Below are 23835 nucleotides of genomic sequence, written 5' to 3' on the forward strand. Positions count from 1 at the left end.
ATGGCCAATCCATTTGCCCTGCCCATCTTTGGATTGTGGGGGTGAGACCCATGCAGCCACGGGGAATGTGTAAACTCCACACACAGTGACCCGGGGCTGGGATCGAAGTCAGGTCCTCGGCGCCGTGAGGCAGCAGTGCTAACCGATGCACCACCGTGCCGCCCCTCCTAGGGATCAATCATAGTTATCCTGAAACTGCCTGATTGTTGTAAAAACGTAGCAGCTTCAGTAACAGTCCTTTGGGAAAGAAACCCTGACCCAGTCTGGCTTGCTTTGTGACTCCATTCCCTCACCAACCTCTCTGACTCTTTATTGTCCTATGGAGTAGCCCAGCAAACCACTCCACATGGACTGCAGTAGAGCTTAAGGGTTCACCGCCACTTTCTCTAGGGTGACAAAGGATGGACAATAAATGTTGGCCGTGCCAATGACCCACATTCTGCGAATGAATGTCTTACAAAAAAAATTACATTTTTGACGTACGTAACAGTGGGGAAAAAGCTTGAAAAATTAGCCTTGAGGTCAGACTGTTTTTCTATTTTTCCTGTGGATTTTATTTATTGAACATTCTTGTTTCAACTGATGACCTAATTGCGATCCCAGCAGAGAGAGAAAAACTCATTCTAATAGTGTAAGGAAAATATAGTAATATGGTCTGCCATTTCAACTCTGAATAATTCAGCTCCCTTGCTCTGTGGGGCTTTATTCTCCCGACCACTTCCCCAGTGATGATCAAAGCTTTATAAAAATATTACGAAATGGCAGGGACACATTTACGTTCATGTTCGAATCGTTCTCTTTCTCTTCTGAAGCGAAGTTACTCCTGACATTTCGGGCAGTAATGAGTTTTAAAAAATAAATTTAGAGTACCCAATTCATTTTTTATTTCCAATTAAGGGGCAATCCACCTACCCTGCACACCTTTGGGTTGTGGGGGCGAGACACGGGGAGAATGTGCAAACTCTACACGGACAGTAACCCGGGGCCAGGATCGAACCCGGGTCCTCGTCGCCATGAGGCAGCAGCGCTAACCACTGCGCTGCCGTGCCGCCTACAGGTGGTAATGAGTTATTGTGAATTTTATTTGTTCACTATGACAGCAAAAGGAAACAGGAATATCATGTCAATTCTTAGCCATGTTCATATGCATATGCACTGTGCAATTTCTCTCTTTATCTTTACAAAGTGCTTTTCTTGAACCCAATGACTTCTAATTCTAGTTCTCAGTTTGCACAGTAGCTTCCAACGAATTTCCTTTACTTTTGTGAGCTGTGAAATCCCTGTGCGATATAAATTTCTTCCTGTTATCCATTTGCTGTCCTTGTTAAGTTGTTGTATTGAGGACTAGACACTGACACCATGATCCTCAGTTGCTTAATCTTTCCTCTGGGTTTGGGTACTGTTGCAGCAAATAATAATCGGCCAGGAGGGTTTGAATTCAGATGGTTTTCACGTGTTACCTAATCTGCAGTGTTTACATTTGATCCGACTTAGAACTAATGTAGTGAGGGGTTAGACCATTGAGCCCCTCGATTTAGATCCTGGCTGATTTGTCCCTCAACTCCATTTATTCATCTTTATTTCATATCCCTAGGTACTCTTACCTAACAAAAATCTATTGATTTCTGTCTTGAAAAATTTAGTGAACACAGCATCCGTAGCCTTTTGAGGGAGCGAGTTCCAGATTTCATTATCTTACATGTGACGAGTGTTTACTTTCCTCTGATGTTGTGGTAGGGTCAAGAGTTACCAGAACTTAATTAAACCAAAGTAATTCTGACCAGTGATAAAATAATTTTTTCTCCCTTTCTGCTGTTTAATATTGCAGTTTATAATTAGTATGTTTATATACTGTTTCTTGTGGTTTCCTATTTCATGTGGCTATATTTCCAAATGTTGTTGCATTATTAATGCACAATCTCTTTACTGTATAATGATTTTGTGTAAATTCGGCATCTGAGGTCGTTACTTAAGTACTGCTTCCAATTTTAACGTTAAAATGGACTGAATTTATTCGGTTTAAAGATCTGTCAAATGAACTCAAAGATAACAATGCACAATATAAACTATACATGGAATCATCCGCAGTGAAAACTGCTTTTTACTTCTTGAAGCCATTAAATCCTTGGCTGGCAGTGTACCAAAAAACAACGTTAACCCCTTATGACATGATCATAGAGATTTTTAAAATAGTACTGGCATTTAGTTTAAAACTGCAACCAAAATATTCTGAAAAATTATAATGTATTGAGATTATTTGAAGTTGATACCAGGGCAGCACGGTAGCACAAGTAGTTAGCACTATGGCTTCACAGCGCCAGGGTCCCAGGTTCGATTCCCCGCTGGGTCACTGTCTGTGCGGAGTCTGCACGTTCTACCCTTGTCTGCGTGGATTTCCTCCGGGTGCTCCAGTTTCCTCCCACCATCCAAAGACGTGCAGGTTAGGTGGATTGGCCGTGCTAAATTGCCCTTAGTGTCCAGAAAAGGTTAGGAGCGGTTATTGGGTTATGGGGATAGGGTGGAAGTGAGGGCTTAAGTGGGTCGGTGCAGACTCGATGGGCTGAATGGCCTCCTTCTGCACTGTATGTTCTATTTATCTATGTATCACCGTTAATAATGTAGGACGGTAGCACAGTGGTTAGCTCTGCTGCCTCATGCTGCCTCATGGCGCTGAGGTCCCAGGTTAGATCCCGGCTCTGGGCCACTGCCCGTGTGGAGTTTGCACATTCTCCCCGTGTTTGCGTGGGTTTCGCCCCCACAACCCAAAGATGTGCAGGGTAGGTGGATTGACCACGCTAAATTGCCCCCTAATTGGAAAAAATGGGTACTCTAAATGTATTTTAAAAATTAATGTAGTTGGATTAAAATGCCCTTCCGCCAGCAGGTCTAATGGGAAATAAATAAATGGAGTCTTCACTAAATCTCCAACCAGTTGTGAGGGAAGAGGAATAACTCCTCCAAAGAAACCACAGATCCTGAAGACATAGTTTAATTTAAAAATAATCGTATTGAGGGGAAATGCATCTGACTGTTGCAGAATAAAATCATACGGTCATTTATTATATACGGTTTTATGATTTTGTAACATGGGGAAAGTCTTCGCTCATTGTATGATAGGAGTATAAAAGTTTCAGGGTTTTTTCTATTTTAGTTTGGATTAAGTGGATTAGTTTTAAAATTGGCTGGAAACCAGAAATCGTGACGGCAGTGAAGATTATATGTAGCCAATCGGACTTGGTTAGGTGAATTGAGGCCAAATTTACCATTCCTAAAGAAGGGTGCTAAATCATAGAATAAGGCTATCACAGAGCGGTGGTGTTATTCTGCAGCTTTCTCATTTGAATTTGGGAGAGATAGGGGAGTTAACATTTTAGGATCAGACCCGTCATTAGAATACAAACCCTTCCCTAAGCTTCCGTATTTTTTTTTTTGAGTGTTAGGTGACTGGCTAGCTGTGTTTTCACTTTCTCTTCGTTCACTTTGCAAAGAATCAATCAAATGTAACCGTATGAAAAATTATTTTCTTCCCAGTCCCTTGCGCGAAGTTGCAGCAAGTGCTTTTAATTCCTGACTGCGTACTACTGTGTTCTCCAGTGTCGGTCTCGGCTCTGCAGGAGCACACACATTTACACCCTGCCCCAAAAGCTTGCTCACAAAATCCACACTGGACTTTTTAGTGCAGTAGTGAAGAATTTCTCTGCTGTCATTGATGATGCCCGTTGGATCAGACATTAAATTGAGGCTCCACCTGTCAGTCATATGTATAGAAGATCCCATGGCGCAGGTGAATTCTCTCCAGTGTCCTAATCCAACATTTATTCCTCAACCAACGTCATGACTTGTCATTCAAATCATTGCTGATTTTTGCACCTTGGGTGCAAGTTGGCTGTTTAATTTCCATTCAACAAGTGACAACCCTTAAATTTATGTAACTACTTTGTGAAGCATTTTGGGACATCCCAAAGCTGTGAAAGGTGTTAAATGAATGCAAATTTGGTTTATTCTTTTTAAGACAAATAATTGATCAATTTTGGGTGCAGATGTTCTTGGTACTGCCCACGTGACGCTTGTGATCCTGTCTGGTTCTATTGTGCCTTGGAATGGTTATTTTTAATCATGGAATTTACAGTGCAGAAGGAGGCCATTCGGCCCATCGAGTCTGCACTGGCTCTTGGAAAGAGCACCCTACCCAAGCCCACAACCCCACCCTGTCCCCATAACCCAGTAACTCCATCCAACACTAAGGGCAATTTTGGACACTAAGGGCAATTTAGCATGGCCAGTCCACCTAACCTGCACATCTTTAGACTCCGGGAGGAAACCGGATCACCCGGAGGAAACCCACACACAATGGGAGAACGTGCAGATTCCGCACAGACAGTGACCCAAGCCGGGAATCAAACCTGGGACTCTGGCGCTGTGAAGCGGTTGTGCTAACCACTGTGTTACCCGAAAGATTTTCAGATTGGCCATTACTCAGATCAGGTGCCCTGAGTCCAGAAGCTCTGCCACTTTGTGTAGCAGAAAGGTGTAAGTAGTTGCTGGTGAAAATGTAGATGAAGAAATTAATTCCTTTCTATTTAACCATGAACCGATTTTTAAAATGGAGAAAGTCTTTTGCTTATTGCAGCTTGGAGTCTGAGCACTATACTTTCAGTTTTTCCTGGGCGTCACAGTAGCACAGTGGTTAGCACTGTTGTTTCACAGCGCCAGTGTCCCAGGTTCGATTCCCAATTTGGGTCACTGTGCGGAGTCTGCACGTTCTCCTCGTGTCTGTGTGGGTTTTCTCCTACAAGTCCTGAAACACATGCTTGTTAGGTGAATTGGACATTCTGAATTCTCCCTCTGTGTATTCAAGCCGGCGGCAGAGTGTGGCGACGAGGGGATTTTCACAGTAACTTCATTGCAGTGTTTTTTTTTTTCTTAAATTTAGATTACCCAATTATTTTTTCCAATTAAGGGGCTTTTTAGCATGGCCAACCCACCTACTCTGCACATTTTTGGGTTGTGGGGGCGAAACCCACGCAGACACGGGGAGAATGTGCAAACTCCACACGGACAGTGACCCAGAGCCGGGATCGAACCTGGGACCTCAGCGCCGTGAGGCGATTGTGCTAACCACTAGGCCACCGTGCTGCCCTACTTCATTGCAGTGTTAATGTAAGCCTACTTGTGACACTAACAAAATAATTATTATTACTTCCTGTAAATATGTTGTCAGTTATAGTCATATCCCACTCTCTTTCTGCACTTTTTTTCCCAGTTCTTTTGAGCAGTTTAACATTTTTTCCACTACAAACCTACGTGGAAATGTTCTGCTGGAACCTAAAAGGTTCTCACCCCTCATGCTAAAAAAAATCATACCTCTCGGTCACTTTCCACCAACGTTTCTCCATTTGTAAATGTTTACTCCCATGCTACCTGTGTCGCCTTGTCGCACTGTTAATTACACAAATGAAGGTGTGATAGCGCCACCACTGGCGGGAAGGCATAATTAACAGTGTGACCAGTTTACGTAGGCTTTGGTATGTACAAATCCTATAATGGAAATATTTGAACAAGGGCAGGATGGGTGACTTCAAATTGAGGACTGAACTACAGCAGCGCACTCTGGCTCGATGGTTCCTCAACCCCTCTAACACCAATTCATCTTGGTCTTAACTCCCTTTCTGCAAGATCGTAGGTTCCGCTAAGTTATATTTTAGTTCTTGTAACCATGGTGACTGCTTCCAGAGTAGGCTTTGCTACCGCAGGCATGAGCCACATCGCAATCTTGTGCACTAAGTCATTATAAAAGCAGTCGGAAAAGCTTTTGTCCTTGTGATCCATAATTAATATCTTTTTTCTGTAACATGCTTTTTGAAATCTAAGGAACCTTTTTTGCAGGTTGAGCTTTCTGTTTTTTAAGATTTGCTTTGAAATTATTTAAAACCCTGGATGCATGCTTCCCAGAATCATCGTCAGTTATAGAACAGTCAATTTCTGGGGAGGTTACACTTGGGCAGGTACTTTAATATCTTGGCTATGAATTGTAACGGTATAAAATACATTTCTTTCACTTCACTGACTCAATTTATCATAAGATCATAAGGTGTAGGAGCAGAAGTCGACCATTTAGCTCATCGAGTCCGCTCTGCCATTCAATGAGATCAAAGTTGATCAAATAATAATCCTCAACTCCACCTTCCCACCGTGTCCCCATAACCTTTGATTCCCTCCTGATTAAATATCTGTCTATCTCAGCCTTGAACATACTTTTTTTTATATAAAATTAGAGTACTCAATTATTTTTTCCAATTAAAGGGCAATTTATCATGGCCAATCCACCTATCCTGCACATCTTTGGGTTGTGGGGGTGAAACCCACACAGACATGGGGAGAATCTGCAAACTCCTCACGGACAGTGACTGGGATTCAGGGCTGAGATTCAAACCCGGGTCCTCAGCGCCAGAGGCAGCAATGCTAACCACTGTGCCACCGTGCTGCACGCCTTGAACATACTTAGCGACCCGGTCTCTCCAGCCCTCTGCAGTACAGAATTCCACAGATTCGCTACCCTCTGACAGAGGAAATTCCTGGGTGACCCCCTTATTCTGAGATTATGCTTACTGATCCTAGACTCTCCCACAAGGGGAAACACCTTTTAAAAAAATATATAAATTTAGAATATCCAATTCATTTTTTCCAATTAAGGGGCAGTTTAGCGTGGCCAATCCACCTAACCTGCACATCTTTTGGGTTGTGGGGCGAAACCCACGCAAACACGGGGAGAATGTGCAAACTCCAAACAGACAGTGGCCCAGAGCCGGGATCGAACCTGGGACCTCAGTGCCGTGAGGCAGCAATGCTAACGACTGCGCCACCATGCTGCCCTCGGGAAACACCCTCTGAGCATCTGCCCTGTCAAGCCCCCTGTGAATTCTGTATGTCTCAATAAGGTCGTTTCTCATTCTTCTAATCTTCAATGAGTACATGCCCACCCTACTCATCCTCTCCTCATAAGAAAATCCCTCCATACCCGGATCAACCTAGTGAACCTTCTCTGGACTGACCCCTAGAAAAGGGGACCAAAACTGTTCAGACCACAGATAACTGACAGAAGTCATTTGTGTAGATTCAAGCCCTAGTTATTGTTGAGCTCAGTTGGAGAGGGAGCGGGTGGGTTTTGATGGAGGGTGTTGGGTGCAGCGGGAGTTGACCAGGGATCAAGGTCCAACAATGCCAGCCGCTTAGTGAACTCTGTGGAGATATGGTGACTTCCCAGAAATTATGCCAACTGCAGAGCGCAGCCCAGCTAAGGCGTAATTTCTTGCCCCAGAAGTGGGATATTTACACCAGTAACGCAAGCCTGTGGAATTCTGAAGAATAATTTGTTTTTTATAATTACTAACTTGCTTGCTAACTTCTTCACAGGATATTTGGCTTCAGATACAGGAGAGAAATTCCTGAGAGCGTGTTGGCTTTGTTTAAAATTACATAATTTGGTGATGCCAATTTGCTTCCACTGCTTTGTGCTTTACTGTTGCTGGTCGGAAGAATGATTATTGGAAAATTGTTATGGGAAAGTCATTAATGAGTGTGCTGCTTTGCTTGCAGACCATTGTGGCCATTAACAAGGATCCTGAGGCTCCCATCTTCCAGGTAGCGGACTATGGCTTGGTGGCAGATCTCTTCAAAGTGAGTCTTGTTTGTTTTGAATGTATGGTGGATGTTAGCCAACCTGATCCAGTGGCAGAGGAACATAGGGAGTGAAACCCTCTTTCCACAGGAACATAGGACAATTCTTCTGTTTTCTGAGTAACCATATTGTAGACATGGCTAAAAGTGCCTTGTTGGTGTAAATGCCATATTCCCTGTTCAATTCAGTGTTCCCCTTTTTAAATTTACATTTTGCTGAGCAGTCGCAGCAATTTTTAGGCGTGAAAGTTACATGGAAACAGTACAGCACGGAAGAAGACAACAAAGTGCATCTATTTAGCACCTTTAACGTATTAAAATATCCCAGTGCTCTACATAGGAGCATTGTAAAGCAAAATTTAATACCAATCCACGTGAGGTATTAGGGCAAAAAGCTTGGTTAAAGAGAGATTTAAGGAGTGGCTTAATTACACAAGGAGAGGCTTTGCTTTGCTGAGTAGATGAATAAATGAGATTTGGTGTAGGAGCAGAGTTTTGGATAAAGGGTAATTAAATAATGTGCCCAAATGCATGTTTATGTCATGATATTTTATTTTATTTGTTCATGGCTGTGCCAGCATTTATTGCCCATCCCTAATTGCCCTTGAGGGGGGGCAGTTAAGAGTCAACCACATTGCTGTGGGTCTGGAGTCACATGTAGGCCAGAACATGTAAGGACGGCAGATTTTCTTCCCTAAAAGACATTAATGAACCAGATGAGTTTTATGACAATCATCAATGGTTTCATGGTCATCTTTAGACTTTCCTTTATTTCCAGATTTTTATTGAATTCAAATTTTACCATCTGCAGCATTACTCTGGGTCTCTAGTTTCCTAGTCTGGTGACAATACCACCGTGCCACCACCTCCCCGGATATGTGCATTCATCTATATAAAGGATATTTAGAAAGGTTAATCCTCCAATATGCAATTTAGTGGTAATGTGTCTTGTCACATTGTATAGTCTTGGAATTCTTGCTCTTAGTTAATGATGAAAGTAATAATTTGGTCTAAATTGCCGTTAGCAAAAGAAGACTTAGAAACATCGAAAATAAGAGCAGGCGGAGGCCATTCGTCCCTTCGAGCCTGCTCCGCCATTCATTATGATCATGGCTGATCATCCAACTCAATAGCCTGTTGTTACTGTATGTAATTAAAGCATTGCTAATATTTTTCTCAGTACAATTTCAATAGAAGCTGTCATAAAACTAAATAAATGAGGAAATGACTGGGTTGGAAAAAAAAATACAAACTGAACACAGCACAAGATTTGTAATTGTTTTACCGTTCGCGCTCCCAATGAGTCGGTTTGTTAAGGCAGCGATATAGATCATACAAGTGCCAGGTCCAATTTCCAGTTTACTTTGAGCTTATTATGGGCGGCACGTTAGCATGGTGGTTAGCACTGTTGCTTCACAGCGCCAGGGTCCCAGGTTCGATCCTGGCTTCGGTCACTGTCTGTGCCGAGTCTGCACGTTCTCCCCGTGTCAGCCGGGTGCTCCGGTTTCCTCCCACAAGTCCCGAAAGACGTGCTTGTTAGGTGAATTGGACATTCTGAATTCTCCCTCGGCGCCGGAGCGTGGCGACTCGGGGATTTTCACAGTAACTTAATTGCAGTGTTAATGTAAGCCTACTTGTGACAATAATAAAGATTATTATCAGCAGGAATGGCAACATTGGTGCGTTAGCATCTTGGGGTTAAGGAGGGGGCTATCAGACAGGGTCTTGCTCCTGATTGTCGTCAGGCAGATGGTGTTGGGAGTGCTCGAAGGATAGGATTTGGCATCTATCATCCCTGTACTTGCTTGCTTACCTACTTGCTGATCACTTTCAAAACCCACAGTCTTTAGGGAAAGCCTTCAAAGCTAATTTTGTGAAGCTAAATTCGTTATCCATGATTTTGGTATCTCCAGATTTGATCATTCCAGTGTTGTCCAGGCTGCTCTCCCATTTGTCCCTCTCAATAGTCTTCAATTTATCCGTAACTCTGCTGCCTGTATCCTAATTAACACCGAGTCCTCTTAACCCACCACCTCCGTGCTCACTCACCTACAATGGCTCCCAGTCTAGCAACACCTGATCTATGCTTTAAAATCCTTTCATGGTTTCACCTCCCCCTCTTATCTGTGTAACTGCCCGTGACCTCTTGCAATCCCATATTTTAATTACTCCACCATTGGGTGCCTGGATCCCAAGCTCTTGAATTTCCCCTCTAAAGCTCGAGCCTCTTTTCCCCCCTCCCTCCTCCTGTTAAGATGTTCCTTGAAACCAACATCTTTGACCAAGCATAAAAGCAAATAACTGCGGATGCTGGAATCTGAAACCAAAAGAGAAAATGCTGGAAAATCTCAGGTCTGGCAGCATCTGTAAGGAGGGGAACGAGCTAACTTTTCGAATCCAGATGACCCTTTGTCAAAGCCAAGCTATGATCTAGTTTTTGGTCATCTGTCTTGATATCGCTCAATGTCAAATTTTGTTTGATAATACTGCTGTAAAGTGCCCTGTAGTGTTAAAGGTGCTATGTAAATGAAAATGATTGTGCTTTTATATTTCCACCAAACATACATCAGTTTAAACAAGGATAACTGTTAAAAATGGAAATCAATTGGATAACTATGAGCTGTGGATAGCTGTGACAACCATAGGCCCTTTCATAGTTGGATAGCAAGAATCTACCCAATCTCCTTCCCCCTTCTCCTCTTCCCTGACTCCGCGGGGATCCTGCAGCACCTCTCTCGCTGCACAGTTGACATGAGCTCGGAGGAGCCCAGGCAGCAAACTTGGAAACATCTACCGTGGCCTTTTGCGCCACCGAGGTGTACAGTTGCCCTAGGGGTAGTTGCTCTTTGTTGCTGCTCTTGTTATGTAAAGGGCTCTATGTGTGTGAGATGCCACAGGGCAGTAGCATCCCCAAAAGGCAAGTTGGAAGAATCCTTGCCAAGTGTAATAGTTTTCTCAAACTAATGCCTGCTGGCTGGGCAGTAAACATGCGGTTTTTAATAGGCCAGAGAGAAAGTGATGGGAGGTAGAAACAACATGCAGACAATTTCCTTAATAAATTTTGTACGGTGCCATTATTCCCGGCTAATGGAAGCACAGATCTCCTGAATAATTGAGAGAATGTATTCACCATTGGCGAGTTTAGCTGCGATCCTTTAGCGCTGTGACAACCACAGGCCCTTTCATCTGAAGCAGTAACTGATACTTAACACGAATGACAGGGTTTAGTATTCAAGCTGGTTTTGCTTTACCTTCAGACAAACATTTACATGCCTAGCTGAGTCTCCATTTTCCTTTGGCCAAATACCTGCGATGAGCAATGAACTGTAGTTACCGTTGATAAATGGTGGTGAGAGCTGGAAGGAGCTTTGTTTACTGTGACTGAAGCGGCTTGGGGTTTTTTTTTATTCATTTGGCTTATCTTTGCTCATTAATTATTTACCAAGCTTCCAAAGCATGAATGGCCGCCGGAGTGTTTTAGTGAATTCCCTCTCATAAACAATGGGCAATCATAGCTATGTGAGCTCAGATCTTAGCGCTGTCTTTCTTATCTATGATCAGCCCATTGCCTACCTTCTGCTCCTGAGAGCTGGTTTAACAAATTAAACTGCAGGTTTTGGGAATGACTTGAATGGGACTTGTGTATTGAAGCTTTTTTGTTCTTATTCTGTACTCTCCGGTCCTGTCCCTGGGACTATGCGATAGCAAGCTATTCGAGCAGGAGAGCATTACATAGTAATAATCTTTATTAGTGTCACAAGCAGGCTTACAATTAACATTGTAATGAAGTTACTGTGAAAATCCCCTGTCGCCACATTCCGGCGCCTGTTCAGGTACACAGAGGGAGAATTCAGAATGTCCAATTCAACTGACAAGCATGTCTTTTGGGACTTGTGGGAGGAAACCAGAGCACCCGGAGGAAACCCACGCAGACACGGGGAGAACGTGTCGACTCCGCACAGACAATGACCCAAGCCGCGTATCAAACCCCTGTCCCTGGCGTTATGAAATAACAGTGCTAACCACTGTGCTACCCTGCCGCCCAACCAAACCTGATCTTGTTCTCATGCATGCACCTTCCTTTGGGGTTCATGGCTGGTGATCAGGAGTGTGAGCCTTAAAGGATGTTCCTCTTCCTAAACCCTGGAGAGCTAATAGTGGCTTCACTATCACCCTGATTCTCAACATTGTCCTGTCACAATCCTGAAGCTCCCGACGTAACAGCACCCTGGGAGCACCCTTACCAATGGGCGGCAGCAGTTCAAGACTGCTCTCCATCTTCTCAAGGGGCAGCCATGGATGGGTAATACATGCTGACCTTGCCAGCAATGCCCGCAAAATGAGAATTAATTTTAAAAGCCCTTCACAGTCCAACCTGCCCTTTCGATTAAATAGCGATTCATTTAAAAAAAAATTTAGTGTACCCAATTATTTTTTCCAATTAAGGGGCAATTTAGCGTGGCCAATCTACCTATCCTGCACATCTTTGGGTTGTGGGGGTGAAACCCACGCAGACACGGGGAGAATGTGCAAACTCCACACGGACAGTGACCCAGGTCCGGGATTCAAACCTGGGTCCTCAGCGCCATAGGCAGCAATGCTAACCACTGTGCCACCGTGCTGCCCTAATAGCGATTCATTTTTGAGTTTTCCCTGAGTAAACATTAAAATTAAACGGGGCCCTTAATTGAGGTGTTTGCTCCTGTTTTGAATGTGATCATGAGCAATTAATTAATCAATTAGATCTCATAGAAGTGGCAGACGCATTCAGTTAGAGGGTTCTACTTTTTAAAGGGAGAGGGTGTCAAACCTTTAGGGAGCAATCAATGATTTCACTCACAAATGTCCTTTCTATTGCGGCTCATATAGTAAATCAATTTTATGTAGTTATTTATGCTGGGGAATGGATCATTTTCTTACGCACTCCCAGGTCAGGCTATGTGCAAACTGCATACCGTATTCCCTACATTATAACAGTGATTACATTTCAAAATACTTTACTGGCTTTACATATAAATGCATGTTTTTCTTTCTTTACTATACAAATGCAAGTTGTTCATAGAAATCATAGAAACCCTACAATGCAGAAGGAGGCCATGTTGCTGAACTTACGAGTACTGTGGGTTCATCCTTTTGTTAAGTATACATTTGTCTTAGAAGAAAGCTTCAGAAATGCCTTGAATGAGTTTGAGTCTAATAAATGATGGGGTTCAGTCCTGACTATGTTTGTTTTCTTCTGCAGGCAATCCCAGAGATGACGGCTCTATTAGAGAAATAATGCTGAGGTCCTCCAGCTTGGTCAATAATCTGGCGCTGATTTGCTAATTGGACCTGTACGGATAATGTGTACATCAATGCTGAACATTATTTTTGATGCACCCGGTGTTTGTCTCTAAATTATCGATACAGCTAATTGATTACACTAGAAGATCTGTTTAGTTTATTGGACTGTGGTTCCAGAATTTGAATATTACCTGTGTATGTACCAAGTCAGCTAAGAGAGGAAGGTACGCGACCACATTCCCTAGCCCAGCCCTACCCCGCAATTGACAGCTTGGGCACATGGGAGCTACTTCTAAAATCTCTCTTCCTTCAGGGCCTCACCTGACACCGTCCTGGGTATATTCTGGAGAAACTGCCTTATGTGAGCCTTTAAGCTATCAATGTGTGTCATGTTGTTTTAAAGAGTTTTCAGAAGAATCTTAACCAGCAGTATTGCAGTGGTCCACCTTGCTAAGATTACTAAGAAATGCTGCCTCTAACCTAACACTACAGCTGTGATGTCCTCGGATAACTCTGGGGGAGCCTCCGATCACTGAAGATCATGTTAACTATTTCACTACCCTTAGCTACTAGAGAAATTCCTTCCCATTGTAATTTTTGAAAAGTCCTCAAAAAAAGTTTAGGGTATTTTTAATTTAGATTAAGATTCTAACGCATTGCAACATGAGGTAGAGCGACATAAATTGACCTCCATGGTTTTCCATCTTATGAATGTTTACCGGGAATGTCTATTATTAATCTGTGCCATGGTGGAGAGAGGTGTGACTGCAGATACATAGACATTGTGTCAAGGTGTCAAGGAATGTCTGAAAGGGAACATAGGTAGGGCTGGTGTCCTGGAAGGTAATACATTATCGAGAAAAGGTGACTGAGTTGTTAGATTGGTAACCGATTTACATACAAAAATTTTCTTCAGTTGCAATATATGCAATTTCAAATTTTGTGGTGATTAACTGGAGACTATTTTGTAATAAACTACGTGGCCATCCTCTTGTATCTGTGTCTTCGCACATCAGGAATACTGAGTTTACTGACAAGGTAATAACCCAAAGTTGCAAACATTGTTTAAGTCGAGGAAATGCACAGGGGAGTTGGGCTTGATAATGAGCGATAGGGGTCCGGATGCAGGTGATGAGCCAGTTGGCCTTGAGAATTCTGCCTGCTCCCCATCAACCGAAGACGACGTCTGTGCAAAAGGAACAGAACTGTTTTTAAATGTGATCAAATTTATTTGAACAGTAAGTCCTGTTTTGAGGGAATGCTGGCTTTGAATACCTTCTATTTTCTCCCTGTGAATCTAACAACTTTTACACCAGCCGGCTCAGTATGACGTCTCCAGTGACTGTCAGGTCTGAGGAAGTGTCTGCAAGGGCAGCCTAGGAGCCATACTCTAATTTGTCTGGTGGAGAAAAAGACTCCACCTGTGCACAAGTCGAGAGCTTAGAGGCAGAACTCTCGCCTCTTAAGACACAAAGTCATTGTTTCAAGCTCTACTCCTGAAACTTCAGCAAATGGGCCAGGCTGATGCTTCAGTGCAGTGCTGAGTGGGTGTTGGAGATGGCCTGACATCCCATTTTCCCAATTGGATGAATGTAATAGATCCAGTAGCATGACTCAAAGAGCAGGGGAGTTCTCCAGGTGTCTGGCTAACTGTATCCCTTGACCAACGCCACAAACAAACCGATTAGATGGGCATTATTCACATTGCCGCTTGTAGGATCTCACTACGCAGGGTAGCTGCTGTGTTTCTCTACGGTTATCACAAGTGACTGCCTTTTAAAGGCACTTCATTGATCATAAAATGCTTTGGGATGACAAATCAACTTTGACATCAACTTTGTTCTTTCTATAATTTCCATTGTAAAATGGAATAGGTCATGGAACACACTTTGGCCCAGCAAGCGATCTTTCTACATTTTATATACAACAGTTAACTGTGTCAATGTCCAAACTACCTATCTAATCTGAAATATCTGTTTCAACACTATTAGCAAAAGATGAATGTGACTGAGGTGAGTGTGGGATTAGTATCTGTTCTTCAAAGCAAATCCAACGGTTTTCCTCTCGCAACCTCTGTTCAGTCAGCACCTGATTCCTAATTGTACTCAATACAGCTGGATTCTGCAGAACTGTCATTTGAGATAACATCGCTGATTTCAGGTGATGGGGCCTCAAAATCTTGGTGGACATCCATACTTTGCAGAGGAAAACTCTAGTTCAAATCTTTGCAATGGTAATAACCTATTCAATGGCAGTCCATAAAATCCCTACACTGCAGAAGGAAACCGTTCGGCCCATCGATTCTGCACCAACCTCTGAAAGAGCTTCCTACCTAGGCCTTCTCCACTGCCCTATCCCCGAAACCCTACCTAATCTGCACATCTTTGAACATTAAGAAGCAATTTAGCACAGCTAATCCACCTAACCTGCATGTCTTTGGACATTAAGGGGCAATTTAGTACAGCCACTCCACCTAATCTACACATCTTTGGACTGTGGGAGGAAATAGTTGAACCTGCAGGAAACCCATGCAGACACTGGGTGAACGTGCAAACTCCACACGGACAGTCACCCAAGGCTGGAATTGAACCCGGATCCTGGGCGCTGTGAGGCAGCAGTGCTATCCACTTGCTCGAGGTTGCATTTTTCTTCTATCTCCCTCATTAACTCTCCGCTACCGTGCACAGACAGCTTTCATCTTTTGTGCACCATTACCTTTCCCATGGTACTGAAGCCATTAAACTTCATGAAAACTCTGATCATTCCAATGCACGCCTATAGCTTACCTTTATAACTTTGTCTGGAGCCTGAGCAGATACTTATCATTTCTGCAAAAGGAAGTAATACTCTTCAACTTTTATTTCCTTGGAGTCTGTCCCATACGCAGGTTACTCTGGGAGAGGTGGAAACTTCAGAGAGCGAGATGAAAATACAGGAGAGAAAGAGTAAACCCAAAACAATATTTTGATGCACCAAACTGCGGAGGGTCAAGATTCAGGATTGGGTAGACCAAATGTACAACCGGGGTTTGTAAGTTTTAAAATAAAAAAACACAGCTGATTGACCGCTGAACAGGTTTGCAAGGATTAGGTGCTGTGGCTGGGGCGATGAACAGTGATGTCGCAATGGGACTGATCTGTGGACAGATAAAACCGAACAGGCTCACCTTTGTCCAGACTATTTTCGGTGCTGTACTCTCGAAGGTTGTTCAGTTTGAACAGCTGCGGTGACTTGTGTTTGAATCCGAATTGCTGTTGAAACGCAGAATAATGTATTGATAAAAATCTCACTGAAATCTGACCTCCACGCCTTCATGATTCTGTCTGGTTTGACAAACAATATTTTGACAGTCTGCTAAATTTAGTAGAAGCTTGGGCAAACTCCAGTAGATGTCCAATAGTAGCATGAAGTCGGGTGTGACGTTGCTATACATCAGAACTCTCAAAGTAGCAGCAAGTTTCATTCCTTCATCTGAAAATGCTGCATTTTCCCATGCTTTACATTTCCTGGTAAGTATTGCATCAGGTCTGTGGTGAAGTCAGTTCACCTGAGATACACTGGAAAAATCAAGCTGACTGCGACCGTCTATTGCCTAAAGAATCTTCCAGGGAATATAGGGGGCAGTTAGATTAAAACAAAACATTTTGCAGTGGCACAGTGGTTAGCCCTGCTGCTTCACAGCGCTGAGGTCCCAGGTTCAATTCTGGCTCTGGGTCACTGTCTCTGGAGTTTGTATATTCTCCCCGTGCTTGCTTGGGTTTCGTCCCCACAACCCAAAGATGTGCAGGGTAGGTGGATTGGCCACGCTCAACTGCCCCTTCATTGGAAAAAATGATTGGGTACTCTAAATTTATTTAGAAAAAGAAAAAAAAACATTTTGTGTACAAAGATAGATGTGAGGAACACTGAAAAGCATCATAGAACCTGTCAGTATTGAAGGAGACCATAATATTTGTGCTGGCCCTTTGAAGGAGCTGTTCAATTGGCCCCACTTCTTTTCACCCCTTTTCTAGTGTCTACTATTCCTTTTTGAAAGTCACCATTGAATCAGCTTCCACCATTTTCTCAGGCAGTGCTTTTGCAGGATATACGTCACAGAAACCAGTGGATGCCAGGGTTTAGATTCCACTCGAGCCTCCTCCCACCTTTTCGCATCTAAATCAATCATTTCCAGATCACAAAAGAACAGTATATATTTAAAAAAACACTCCTCACCTCCCCTCTTTCAGCTAACATTTGACAGAAGCAAACCATTGGGAAGATAATCGCCCTCAACTATGATTGTGAAGGTTGTTTCATAGAATTTACAGTACAGAAGGAGGCCATTCGGCCCATCGAATCTGCACCGGCTCCTGGAAAGAGCACCCTACCCAAGGTTAACACCTCCACCCTGTCCCCATAACCCAGTAACCCCACACAACACTAAGGGCAATTTTGGACACTAAGGGCAATTTATCATGGCCAATCCACCTAATCTGCACATCTTTGGACTGTGGGAGGTAACCGGAGCACCCGGAGGAAACCCACGCAGACACGGGGAGGATGTGCAGACTCCGCACAGACAGTGACCCAAGCCGGAATCGAACTTGGGACCCTGGAGCTGTGAAGCGATTGTGCTATCCACAATGTTTAAAGCTGCCAGCTTGATTCTTTAATACCTGTCATCCGGCAAATAAATCTCGGGCAACGCTAATCTACTGCCCTGCATTTTTAGCAATCCTATGACTAACCTCAGCAGCATTTAGGAATAACTTTCCCCCGGTTGCTCAGTTGGTTAGGTGAGAGAGCTGAACCATTTGGACTAAAGAAAGTGCCATTATTAATTTCACCATCTGGGCCGAGTATTAATCTCATTCAGCACAGTGATTGGGCTGTCACAGATGACCTATTGCCCCTGGACTAGAGAAGGGATACCAGGCAGGGCTCCGTCTCCTTACCTATACACTAATCCCTGCCATGAAGGAGGTCAGATAAGGACTGGCTAGGTCGAGCAAGGCTTCTTGCTCAGCTGATACACCTTTACTAAAAGAGAAACTTGAACTTCGATAAGTTGACATAAAACTGCCTGTGATCAATGCTATTTCTGGTTTAGCACACTGGGGTAAATAGCTGGCTTCTCATGCAGAACAAGGCAGCAGCTTTCAATTCCCGCATCGGCCTCCCCAAACAGGCACCGGAATGTGGCGACTAGGGGCTTTTCACAGTAACACTGGCGCTGTGAAGCAACAGTGCTAACTGTTGTGCTACCGTGCCGCTCAAATGGGGTCACGCTGGGAAAATGTCTGGCAAGCTCTGGTTTAAAGATTAACGGGTAATTCTGTGGCGATGTTTAAGATGAAGGAGTTGGTGGAGAGAAGCTATTCTGGTGGGGCAAGTCGAGAACAAGGGTGCAAAATCTTAAAATTAGAATCAATCCAATCAGGAGGTGTGTCAAGAAGCACTGCTTCACGTAAAGAGTAATGGAAATCTGGAACTTCTCCAAAAAGCTCTTGGAGGGAGGGGGAACAACAGAATATTCCAAAATTGAAACTGATAGATTTTTGTTAGGTAAAGATATGAAGGGCTTTATTAACAAGACCGGTAGGTAGAATTGGGAGATAGAACACGCAACAGAAGAAATAGGAACATTTTTTATTATTCTTTCATAAGATGTGGGTGTCGCAGACAAGGCCACCATTTTGCCCTTGCCTGATTGCCCTCGAACTGACTGGCATTTTAATAGTCAACCACATCAGTGGTTAGCACTGCTGCCTCATGGCGCCGAGGACTCGGGTTCGTTCCCGGCCTCGGGTCACTGTCCGTGTGGAGTTTGCACATTCTCCTCGTGTCTGTGCGGGTCTCACCCCCACAACCCAAAGATGTGCAGGGTAGGTGGTTTGGCCACACTAAATTGCCCCTTAATTGGAAAAAAACAGAATTGGGTACTCTAAATTTATATTAAGTAAAGAGTCAACCGCATTGCTGTGGGTCTGGAGTCACATGTAGGCCAGGCCAGGTAAGGACGGCCGATTTCCTTCTCTAAAGTACATTAGCGAACCAGATGGATTTTTATAACAAGTGACAAGGTTTCATGGTGATCATTAGACTTTTAATTCCAGATATTTTATTGAATTTAAATTTTACCATCTGCCGTGGTGGATTTGAACTTGGATCCCCAGAGCAAAACCCTGGGTGTCTGGATTACTAATCCAGTGATAATACCACTATGCCACTGTCTCCCCTGCACGAGGAGACGATTCGGCTCGTCAAACCTGCTCTGCCATTCAATACGATCAGGGCTGATGTTGGGTTTCAACTCCATTTTCCTGCCCACTCCCCGTATCCCTTAATTTCCCAAGACCCACAAATCTGTTAATTGCCCCTTAAATATGTTCAACGATGGAGCATCCGCAACTCTCTCGGATGGAGAATCCCAAAGATTCACAACCCTTTGAGTGAAGAAATTTCTCCTCATCTCAGTCCTAAATGATAGGCCCCTATATCCTGAGAATGTGTTCTGGATTTCATTTTAGATTCCCCGACCAGCAGAATCCAATCTCAGTGTCTACCCTATCAAGTCCTTTCAGCATTTTGTGCGTTTTAATTCGATTGTCTCATGTTCTTTTAAAATACAGAGAATATAAACTCAATTACTTAACATCACATCATAGGACAAACCCCTCAATCCCACGACCAATCCAGTGAACATTTGCTGTACCGTCTCCAATGCAAGTCACCCTTTCTTAAACATGGAGACCAAAACTGCGCAGAGTACTCCAGATGTGATATTCCCAAAATCCTATATTATTGGAGTAACACTTCTTTAGCCCTGTACTCCAATCCCTTTGCAATAAAGGCCAACATACCATTTGCCTTCCTAATTACTTGCTACATTTGCATGCTAACTTTCTGCAATCCTTGGACAAGCGCACCCAAATCTCTTTCTTTTAAAAAAAATATATTTATTCAAATTTTCACCGATTTTCAACAAAACACTCCAAACAGAAAAAGGAATAAAGCACAAAACAAGCAAAAATTATACATGGGATTGCCAACAAAATACAATAACCCCCATTTAACAAATAAACACGCCAGAAAGGAAAAAGGCCCACTCTAATCTAAACAAAAAAGAAAAACCAACCCCCCCACCACCCAGTTGCTGCTGCTGTTGACCTCCACCTAACGTTCCGTGAGAAAGTCTGGGAACGGTTGCCACCGCCTGGAGAACCCCTGCACAGACCCTCGCAAGGCAAACTTTATCCTTTCCAGCTTGATTAACCCTGCCATATCATTAATCCAAGCTTCCATGCTTGGAGGCTTTGCATCCCTCCGCATTAATAGGATCCTCTGCCGGGCTACCAGGGATGCAAAGGCCAGAACACTGGCCTCTTTCGGCTCCTGCACTCCCGGCTTGTCCGATACTCCGAATAATGCTATCCCCTAGCTCGGCTTGATCCGCGTGCTCACAACTTTGGACATAGTCCTCACAAAGCCCCTCCAGAACCCCTCCAGCGCCGGGCACGTCCAGAAGATATGGGCGTGATTTGCTGGGCTCCCCGAGCACCTCACACACCTGTCCTCCACCCCAAAAAACCTACTCATCCTCGCCCCCGTCATATGCGCCCTATGAACAACTTTGAACTGGATTAGGCTGAGCCTGGCGCAAGAGGAGGAGGAATGAACCCTACTCAGGGCATCAGCCCACAGATCCTCATCCAGCTCCTCCCCGAGCTCCTCCTCCCACTTGCCCTTTAACTCCTCCACTGAGGCCTCCTCCACTTCCTGCAGTTCCTGATAGATCGCCGAGACCTTGCCTTCTCCAACCCATACGCCCGAAATCACCCTGTCCTGAATTCATCGTGCTGGGAGCAGCGAACATTCCCTCAGCTGCCGTCTCACAAACGCACTTGCATGTACCTAAAAGCATTCCCGGGAGGTAACCCAAATTTCTCCTCTAGCGCCCCTAGGCTCGTAAAAGTCCCATCGATGAATAGGTCCCCCATTCTTTTAATCCCTGCCCGGTGCCAGCTCAGAAACCCCCCATCCATCCTACCCGGAATGAACCTGTGGTTCTCTCGTATCGGGGACCAGACCGAGGCCCCCACCTCACCCCTATGTCACCTCCACTGCCCCCAGATCGTCAGAGTCACCGCCACCACCGGACTCGTGGTGTAGCTTGTCGGCGGGAGCGGCAACGGTGCCATCACCAGCGCCCCCAGACTCGTACCCACACAAGATGCCACCTCTAGCCTCTTCCACACCAACTTCTCTCCCTCCATTACCCACTTACGGATCATCGCCACATTAGCTGCCCAATAATAGCCACATAGATTCGGCAGCGCCAGCCCCGCTCTGTCCCTGCTACACTCCAAAAACACCTCTTCACCCTCGGGGTCTTATTCACCCATATGAATCCCATAATGCTCCTGCTTACTCGTTTAAAAAAAGCCTTGGGGATTAGGATGGGCAGGAATCGGAACACAAACAGGAACCTTGGGAGGACCATCATCTTGACCGACTGCACCCTACCCGCCACGGAGAGTGGCAGCATATCCCATCTCTTGAAATCCTCCTCCATCTGTTCCACCAACCGTGCCAAATTGAGCTTATGCAGGGCCCCCCAGTTCCTAGCTACCTGGATCCCCAGGTATTGAAAGCTCCTCTCCGCCCTCTTCAGCGGTAGCTCGTCTATTCCCCTTCCCTGGTCCCCCGCATGCACCACAAAGAGCTCACTTTTCCCCACGTTGAGCTTATAACCTGAAAAGTCCCCAAACTCCCCAAGGATCCGCATAACCTCCATCATCCCCTTCACTGGGTCTGCAACATATAACAGCAGGTCATCCGCATGTAACGACACCCAAGGGTGGGACCAGAACCAAGAACCAAGAACTTTCGGCTCAGAGTCAGGAATGCCACAAGAACCTCCTTATGCTACATCGACTGGCTCCCCATTATCCACCCTACTCATTACGTACTCGCAAAACTCAAAAATTTGTCTGAAAGCATCAGTCATAATTTCATTGAATTGTCGAGCGGAACGTTTGGGGCTGAATGGCCTTCTTCTGTTTCTATTCCCACTACAAACCACCCCCAGACCTGTGGAGCAGAATAAAGGAAAGAAATTTGCCCAGGCTCCCAATCCTCAATGTTAGCTAGTAACTCCAGCTGGGAAATGCTGTGTATGTGCGAAGATTAGGGAGAAACCGGATGCACAGTGGAATAGCTCACTGTCTAGGATCAGACATAGTAAGAAGTCTTACAACACCAGGTTAAAGTCCAACATGTTTGTTTCAAACACTAGCTTTCGGAGCACTGCTCCTTCCTCAGGTGAGTGAATGATTCACTCACCTGAGGAAAGAGCAGTTCTCCGAAAGCTAGTGTTTGAAACAAACATGTTGGACTTTAACCTGATGTTGTAAGACTTCTTACTGTGCTCACCCCAGTCCAACGCCGGCATCTTCACATCATAGGATCAGGCATGAATGGCTGAGGTGCTATAAATTAGCTGGTAGCCTTGGAAATTCACGGGATGTCATTGGCATGGCCAACATTTATTGGCCAACCCTAATTGCCCTTGAACTGAGTGGCTTGGCTGGGCCATTTCAAAGTCAACCACATTACTGTGGGTCAGGAGTCAGATGTAGGCCAGACCGGGTAAGGTCGGCAGATTTCCTTCACTAAAGGACATTGGTGAATCAGATGGGCTTTTACAACAATCGACAATGGTCATCATCAGACTCATCATTCCAGATTTTTATTGGATTCAGGTTCCACCATCTGCCCTGGTGGGATTCGAACCAGGGGCCCCAGAGCATTACCCTGGTTCTCTGGATTACTTATCCAATGACAATACCACTACACCACTGAACTGGAATCCCCTAAAGTCCCATTGAAACGTCCCCATTCCCTGAGGCAAAAAACCTAACCACTATTCTGTGGGTTTGAAGTCTCACCTCGTCATCTGACTAACAGCCTCACAGTCAAGGAGCTGAGGCCCACACTGCTGGTACAATTCAACAGGAATGGTCCATCCCTGCCTGCCTGTGGCGTTGTGTGACTTCGACGCCACTGGAAAAGTGAATTATCCAGCATCGGTTTTCAGTCCACCAACCTCCGTGAAGGAATACCTGAATTGGACCTTGATTCCGGACTCTGGAACCCACGCAAATGAACATTTATTTTCTTGGTGGTCTCTGTATGAATGGACAAATCAGAACATCTTTCTTTTTAAGGATGGGTGGTGAGATGAGAGATTAATGCTGTTTAATTTAGCCCCTCTCCGGTCTGAAACAGCGCTATATAAATGCGGGTGGTTGTTGTTAACTTGGATGGTGTTCGCCTTGCTTCAGTGAATCCCACACTCGCCTCTGAATCAGCAGATCGGCTCTAAGTTTCACTCGAGAAAGCTGAGCACGAAGCCCAGGCTGACACCTTAGTGCAATACCGAGGGAGTGCTGCAATGTCAGGGGCAACGTTTCCCAGGCGAGATGTTGAACTGATGCTCCGTCTGCCCTCTCAGCTGGGTGTAAAAGACCCCATGACACTATTCTTGGACAAAGTGTAGGGATGTCCTGGTTTATATCTACCCCTCGACTGACACTTAAAAAACATAGATGATCAAGTTATTATCACATTGCACTCTCCGATCAGCTTTAAACCAGGAAATGCAACGTGAAAGGAGATTCAAGAGGCACCAGTAAGTGTAGAGATATGATCGTTTGTATAAAATTGAGGATTGTGTTGCTAAGTGGGATGATTACACTTCCCCACTTGAGCTTAAGTGCTCCAAGCTTACTAATGGCAGAATCACAATCAGTCTCTTTATATAACTTCCACTGGTGTAGAACTATCAACGTTTAACAAAACAGTTACTTATGAATGCTGTGAGTGATGCCA

At 44.5% G+C, this 23835-nt stretch overlaps 1 protein-coding gene across 2 annotated transcripts in view; it reads left to right on the forward strand.

Annotated features, from left to right (window-relative positions):
• etfa (electron transfer flavoprotein subunit alpha) overlaps positions 1–13954 on the forward strand; it is a 56541-nt gene extending 42587 nt beyond the window's left edge. For both annotated transcript variants that reach the window (XR_005458676.1, XM_038784157.1), the window contains 2 exons: positions 7597–7677; positions 12920–13954. Coding sequence is in view for 1 of the 2 variants with exons in the window: in XM_038784157.1 (XP_038640085.1) it covers positions 7597–7677; positions 12920–12955 (117 nt within the window). In the remaining variant the exon portion in view is untranslated. The remainder of the gene's footprint in view (positions 1–7596; positions 7678–12919) is intronic.
• Positions 13955–23835: the final 9881 nt, after the last annotated feature.

This window comes from Scyliorhinus canicula, chromosome 24, assembly GCF_902713615.1.
Source record: "Scyliorhinus canicula chromosome 24, sScyCan1.1, whole genome shotgun sequence".
In the NCBI taxonomy this organism is placed as follows: Eukaryota; Metazoa; Chordata; class Chondrichthyes; order Carcharhiniformes; family Scyliorhinidae; genus Scyliorhinus; species Scyliorhinus canicula.